Source organism: Dromiciops gliroides, chromosome 6 (assembly GCF_019393635.1).
Source record: "Dromiciops gliroides isolate mDroGli1 chromosome 6, mDroGli1.pri, whole genome shotgun sequence".
Lineage (NCBI taxonomy): Eukaryota > Metazoa > Chordata > Mammalia > Microbiotheria > Microbiotheriidae > Dromiciops > Dromiciops gliroides.
Window position 1 is genome coordinate 223,032,382 of NC_057866.1, and position 7,072 is coordinate 223,039,453.

At 51.3% G+C, this 7,072-nt stretch overlaps 1 protein-coding gene across 1 annotated transcript; it reads left to right on the forward strand.

The window, feature by feature from the left end:
- Positions 1 to 523: 523 nt before the first annotated feature.
- Positions 524 to 2,465, forward strand: NEUROG2 (neurogenin 2). The gene is made up of 2 exons (XM_043972787.1): positions 524 to 836; positions 1,437 to 2,465. Exon 2 carries the CDS (start codon positions 1,464 to 1,466, stop codon positions 2,349 to 2,351), a length of 888 nt encoding a protein of 295 aa, XP_043828722.1. The 5' UTR covers positions 524 to 836; positions 1,437 to 1,463; the 3' UTR covers positions 2,352 to 2,465.
- The last annotated feature ends 4,607 nt before the right edge of the window (positions 2,466 to 7,072 follow it).

A 7,072-nucleotide genomic window follows, 5' to 3' on the forward strand; every position in this document is an offset into this window, starting at 1 on the left:
CGTGGCTTGCAGAACTCCCAGAGTCCGGGGTGCACTGATTGGCCAGCTGCGCCTCGCGACCACCATTCATTAATAAATTAGCGGCACGCTCCAGCCGAGCGCGAGCCACCAATCACAAAGAGGAGCGGCGGCGGCGGCGACAACAGCAGCTTTAGCAGCAGCAGCAGCCGCAGCCGCTTCTACAGCTTGGGCTGCAGCTCCCAGCTCAGACTGGAGCTTTAGAACCACTTTATGCTGATTAGATAAAGAGGAGGGGGGGAAAGAGGGGGGGCGAAGAGGGGGAGGATGGATGGATGGCAGCATAGGGGAGGGGGGGGAAGGGGCTAAGAAAGAGAAAGAAATGAGTGATGATAATGCAATGAAAAGAATAAACCCGGGGAGGGAAGAGGGGGGGAGGGAGGAGGAGGACAGGGGGTGGGGGATCTGGGGGGCCCCGGGGGCAGATTTGATTGTTTTCTTGGTAGTATATAAGGGGTTTTAAGGAGAGTCGTGTGCCAGACACACAGCCATTGAACCACAAGCAGCTTCACTTTAACTGGAGTGTCGAGGAGTCGCGTGCCAGGAGTTGCACCACCGGGGACTGACTGACAGACAGACACGCAACACCACCAAAACACACAAGACCAAGGGAGCAGCCGCCGCTTAGGGCCCCTGCATCGACTCTTGGCAAAGGGGCTCTCGGGGAGGAGCTCCCCCGGACGAACACAGCGACAGCACGAGGTCGCTCTCCAGGTGGTGAGCTCAGTCCGCCACTCCAGGAAGCCGGAGAAGCTCGCGGCCCAGGCTAAAGCCCAAACCCGAGCCGGTGATTATAAGGCGCAATTAAAGCGAGCCAAGTAAGTTTGGGGGCTGCTTCGGACTTCCGAGCGCTCTTCTTCCTTCTCTTATTTACCCATACCTCGTATGATCGCTATTTAACCCCTACGATGACTCTTTGTCTGGGGCCTTTCGCTTCTAAGATGCCGGGGACCACCAGTGTCTTTCCCGGAGTATCGAGTTGTGATCCCAGGGTATGCGGGTGGGTAAGAAGCCACAGGCAACCTAGCAGTGCAAGAATAGGATGCAGTAAGGGGCTATCCACAGTCGCACGGGGGCGCAGAGTGGTGAGGTGTATGAGCCCAGAAAAGCAGTTGACTAAATCTTCACGGGAAGGTGCAGGAGAAAGTCGGAGTGAATTCTACTGGAGGGTGGTGGTGGGTTTTATTTTTTTTTAAAGAAGTTACATCTCTCTCTGTCTCTGTCTCTCTGTCTTTTTGTCTGTCTCTGTCTGTGTCTATCTCTGTGTCTATCTCTCTGTCTCTGTCTCTGTCTCTCTCTGTCTCTCCGTCTCTCCCCCCTCCCCCCGTTTCAGGAAAAGTTCTTTCGGTCGCTCAAAGCAATCGGCATTTCGATTCACAACCTAACTGAGTTTCTCCGCTTTGCCCCCTTCCGGACAGGTGTCTTCCCTCCGCTCCTGGGCAGAAATGTTCGTCAAATCCGAAAGCTTAGAGCTGAAAGAAGAGGAGGACGTGCTGGTGCTCTTGGGTTCGTCCCCGCCTTCCTCGTCCTCCCTGACCCCGCTGACTTCCAGCTCCGAAGAAGAGGAGGAGGATGACTTGGACTCGCCTTCCCGAGGACGGCGGCCACGGTTGGCTGAGGCCGAGCGAGGGTCCGGAGGAGGAGTCGGCGGAGATGGAGGGGGCGGCGGGGGCGGCGGGGGCGGCGGCGGAGAGGACCGCAAGCCTGCCCCTCGCCTCCTGAGCCTGGCTCACGAGTGCAAGCGGCGGCCGAGCCGGGCCCGGGGGAGCTCTCGGGGCGCCAAGACGGCCGAGACGGTGCAGCGGATCAAAAAGACCCGGAGGCTCAAGGCCAACAACCGCGAGCGGAATCGGATGCACAACCTGAACGCGGCGCTGGACGCGCTGCGCGAGGTGCTGCCCACGTTTCCCGAGGACGCCAAGCTCACCAAGATCGAGACGCTGCGCTTCGCGCACAACTACATCTGGGCCCTCACCGAGACTCTGCGGCTGGCCGATCACTGCGGGGCCGGGGGCGCGGCCGGGGGCGCCGCCGGCCTGCCCGGGGCGCTCTTCTCCGACGCCGCAGTGCTGCTGAGCCCCGGGGGGGCGAGCGGGGCCCTGGGCAGCTGCGGTGCCGACAGCCCCTCGTCGGCCTCCACATGGAGCTGCGGCGACAGCCCCGCGTCCGCGTCCTGCACGCCCTCCAGCTCCACGTCTCCCTACAGCTGCACTTTATCGCCCGCCAGCCCGGCCAGCTCGGGGGGCGGCTCCGACTTGGACTACTGGCAGCCCCCGCCCCCAGACAAACACCGTTACGCACCTCTGCACCCTATAGCCCGGGACTGTATGTAACACCTCGGCTGTCCACACTGCGCCCCGCGCCCCATCCCCTCCTCCATCATCTCCTCCACCCCCCAAACCCGCTTGTCAGCTCACTTGACAGTCTAGTTGTATGTTACGTGGTTGCAAAGTCCTTGGGTTGTGTTTGCTCTGCGTTTCCTTCTCTCCAAAGGATTCCGGTGTAACTTAGGCGTGGTGGGATGGGGGGGTGGTGGAGGTGGAGGAGGAAGGGGCTCTGCCTCGGAGAGGTGTGTTCGAATTCTGCATTGTTCTTGTTTCAGGAGCTCAAGACCTCACGGCGCTGCGGGGGCGCGGACGGGGTGGGGGGGGGGCGGAGAGAACCAGCCGGTCTACCCAACCAATGGATTCGCCCCTCCCCTCCCTCTTTCTCTTTTGGTCTCATCCATGTGAACCTCGGAGGGGGAACGCAACTGGTTCGTGTGATCTTGTCACCTTTGCATCTCCATAAAGATGTTAATGTCGGCTAGAAAGAAATGTGTCTTAGCATCTGAATGATATGACCGGTAACAATATTATCCACAGATCTGCAATGGCTAGCATCTGCTTTCTTCCCAGTGCTGCCCGCAGACTGTGGGAATTTCACCTGTCAAACCAAACTTTCCCTCTCTGATGTGCACTTTGCTCAGTTTCCCAGATTTGTCACAATGCCCTTTGTCCAGCCCTTCTCTTTCCTTTTTTTCTCCATTTTGCCATCTGTCTCTTATGATTTATAAGGGGAAAAAGTTGTTTTGTTAGAGGGCCAGGTTAGAAGTCATTGTATAATTTGTAGGCTTTGTAATGATTGAATGCAAGCGTGGAAATTTAGGCTGAACTCTCTATCAAAAGGAAAAAATGTGGAGGAAAAGGGAAAAATCGGGAGGGAGGGTTGCTTCATGCATTATTTATCTCGACCTTTTGGGGGAGGAGGAACTCCCCCATTCTTTCAAGAGATTAAAAATAAATCAACAGACTGAAAACCTCAGCAGACACGGAGCATTACCGCGACCAGCCACACACGTGGTCCCTTCTATTTATTATAAAGAAAGATTTCATGGGAAAAGTATGTATTTTTTTGTATATTTTACAGAGTTTATTCTAGTATGTATTTACAGCCCGAAAAAATAAAGAGGAAAACTTCTTGTGACTAAAATATAAATAAAGTATCTAATTTTCCTAAATTTTGTGTTGTAATATGTTTTTAGCCACTAGGGTTTTTAGTCATGGGTTGAGTTGAATGCTGTGAATTGATATACTTAGGGTGTCGTCATGTTGAGCACTGATATCATTCCCAAAGAGAGTATGAGAAGAATGCACAGATATGTAATTATAGCAACACAAGACTTTTTTTGGGGGGGGGGGAGGCAACAAATCAAAAGGGAAATGGAATTATCTGAGAAAGGACCAGGACAATATGATATGGTTCTCTTTGCAAGTGCAAACTTAAATATGTTTTTAAAAAATCAAATGAGGTGGAAACTACAATTTGAGTAGCAATATGTCCCAAAGTCCATTTTATGTGGTTAAAAAATTTTAAATTAGTGAAACTGATATTTCATTGTGTAGTAAACGGAGAATCAAGAAATTTTTGAATTCAGAAGATTTCGGTGCTAGTCACAGCTCTGTCACCAATTATTTTGATGTTGAGCAAGTCACTTCTTAAACATTCTGAGCTTCAGTTTCCTCATCTGAAGAAAAAGAATGTTGGACAAGTTGATCTCTAAGGACCCTTCAAACTATAGTCTAAAAACCCCCAAACTGATTGGTGGAAGCTGACTTCAGAAAGTCCATTTTAATAATCGAGCTGGATGAAGTAAGTAAATAGCAGGGGTCCTAGGAAGGGGAAAGGACTAGAAGGAAGGCAATTTATACAGCAAGATGCTATATACTTAATTTTTCCAATCTGAAAATAACCTGATGTTCAAAGCTACTTTGTAAACAGAAGACAGACTAACCTCTAAGCCACCTCTCTTCTCTATTTCTTTCTGCCTCCCCACCACACATAGCCAATTCTACACCTCTGCTCTATGTAAAGGATAAAATATTCTCAGGCCTGGGAAGGCCCAGGGCAGGGATGTACAAAAAGATCACAGACCTTTTGAGTTCAGATGTCCTAATGCATTTGTGAGTTCAGCTAGAGAAAATCATGTTTTACTTGAGAGAGATTTCTGCTTTGTATCTCAGGTTGTTGAAACATTCCCCTCCTGCCTACAGATGTCATTATTAATCTTTTTCATTAGCCACCATTATCAACACATACCTCCATTCCCTCTCCCCATCATCACCAGTACCATCATATTCATTATCATCTATGCTTCTCATCTGGGCCAAATCCTGTGCTCTTATAGATATATCAATGCTTTGGTTTCATGGGGTGGGGGGGGAGTTTATTTTTAAGCAATTCTGTGTCCTATGAAAATTGTGATTGGTTCCATGGGGGGTAGTTCTTTCACTTCTAAGATTCCATGATACTATGCTATCCAGCTTTTTTGTTGGGATATCCCTTAAGACTGAGATGGAGCAGTTCAAGTTCTGACAGACCTGTAATTGGACAACTCCAGGAGGCAGCCCTCTTCTTGACTCAGTTGGAAATTTGGGGGAGTTAGCTTAGGTCCTTTGGGGTAGGCAGTTGCTAAAAATAGCCTTCTCTAAAGACTAGGCTAGACAATTGTGTATAGATGGGAGTTGCTGATAACCATCATATTTCTGAACTGTCACTCTGTCACTTTGCCCAGCCTGCCCTCAAATAATTCCATTTAGTCAGGAGCACACTGCATAACTAAAGATTTCTAGCTGGGAAGCAGTGATTTGAATCAATCCACTAGGGGCTCTTGCATATCTTTCTCAGCCTTCCCTTCTGTGCCTGTTCCCACAAAGCTGTCAAAAGTGCACAGAGGAGAGCAATAGTTCTTTCTCAAGAAACGCTTTCTCTACAATGCCTGCATTCCATTTCTTTTCCTTTCTTTTCTAGAACAAACTAGAGACCCAAGATCTCACCCTAAAGTTGGGTGGAATGGTCAGAGCCAAGCAATAAAAAACTAAAGTCCCTTTTCCATTCTGCACTTAGCTCTGAGTCTGTGGATGAAAGAGGACCACGGAGATGCCATGGGCTTCCTAACAATCACCGACCACCCCACTCCTCCTATCACTCAACATCCCTTGGCCTCTTGTTTCCTCATCTGTAAAACTGGGGAAAGTTGGAGTAGATAGATAGCCTCTGAAGTCCTTCCACTTCTCCTAGAACCACAAACTTGAAATAACTCAATGTACTGTATGTATATGCAATGTACTTTAGGCTCATTGCATATATTAGGCGTTCGATAAATGTTAAATGGAAACAGTTGGCTCAGCCCGTTTGGGTAAACTTGGTAGTTTACCATGTCTTCCTTTTTAGTGACAGTTTAGAGAATGGAGGGGAGAATTCAAGCATTGTTCACATACCTAGCAGTTTGGGGAGATGGGTTTTTACAAATTTATTTTTTGTAATGCCACGTCTTCCTCTTCCTCATCTCAAGACCCATATCATCCTAAGAGTCCATTTTCCTTGCATGGGACACTCTCCTTCCCCCTCCCCGCAGCAAACACTTTTAAAGTCTATCCCAGTCCTGCATAAATCCTACATCATCTGTGTGCACGGAAGGACCGTTTGGGGCCTTCGGTGATTATCCCTCAAAGAGCTACAAAAGCTACAAAGTCTTCCCCTTGCTGCGAGAAAGTCTGGCCAAGGCCAGACTCTGATTCTCGGGGTGGTGGGCCAGGGCAAAGGGGGAGCAGCGAGATCAGAACAGGCCATGGGCTGGCTGTGGGCAGCGGACAGCGAGTCGTGAGGCTGCCAGAATTGCCCTTCCGTCCGGAATTTCTCGGCCTGGTTCTCGGCGCCTTTTTCCCCCGGGGATGCTTGAGCAAGGATGTAAGGTTATCTTCAGGAGCAGTCCGGTCCAGAGAGCACTAGGGCAGCTGGGGAGGGACGCCCCGTCGGTGACAGAGGAAGGAAAGGGAGCAAAGAGCTATAATTCGATACCAGCCCGGTTGGTTCTCTGGCATCAACCAGAGTTGGTACTTTTTCCAGCCTGGCCACTTCTCTGCTCTTCGTCTCCCAGAAATCACCGCTTCCCGTCCTTGGTCTCCCTAGAAGCCCAGGCTCCGGCCCAATCCCCTGCACGAACTCTCCGCAGAGCCCACTGAGGCTGGCCTGACTGTCCCGACTGGAGCCTCCAGCTTCTGATTAGCTACCCCCCCCCCCCATACCCCGCTCTCTCTGCCCACCTAGCCTCACGCTAGAGCCGGTAAGCGCCCCGAGCAGCAGCGATTCCAGAGTCCCGGCTGCTCCCAACCCACCCTCTTCAGTGTTCTCTGGCTCCCTGCGCCCCAGGCCTGGCTTACTCCCGGCTTCCACCCCCCTCCCCGACGTTTATTATACCGCCCGGAGCAGGTTGTGACTCCTGGGCATAGGCACCTGGAAACTATTAAAAAGCGTCGCCTCCCTCGCCCCCGCCCCCCCCCCTCCCCTCGCCCAGCCTGGGTCCTTTCCCTGTCTCTCCCCCAGGCCCTCGGGCCCCCTGGACTCCCCCGCCTAGCTTTTGAATGCATTGATTAAATAAAAACGGGCCCTTAGTGAGTCAGGCCAATGCGAGGCGATCCTGTGAGCGTGAAAGCCTTGGCCCCGGAATCCGCCGAAGAAAACGTGTGAAAAGAGAATTAGTGAAATTAGGTTAGACCAATAAAACGAGCTGGCC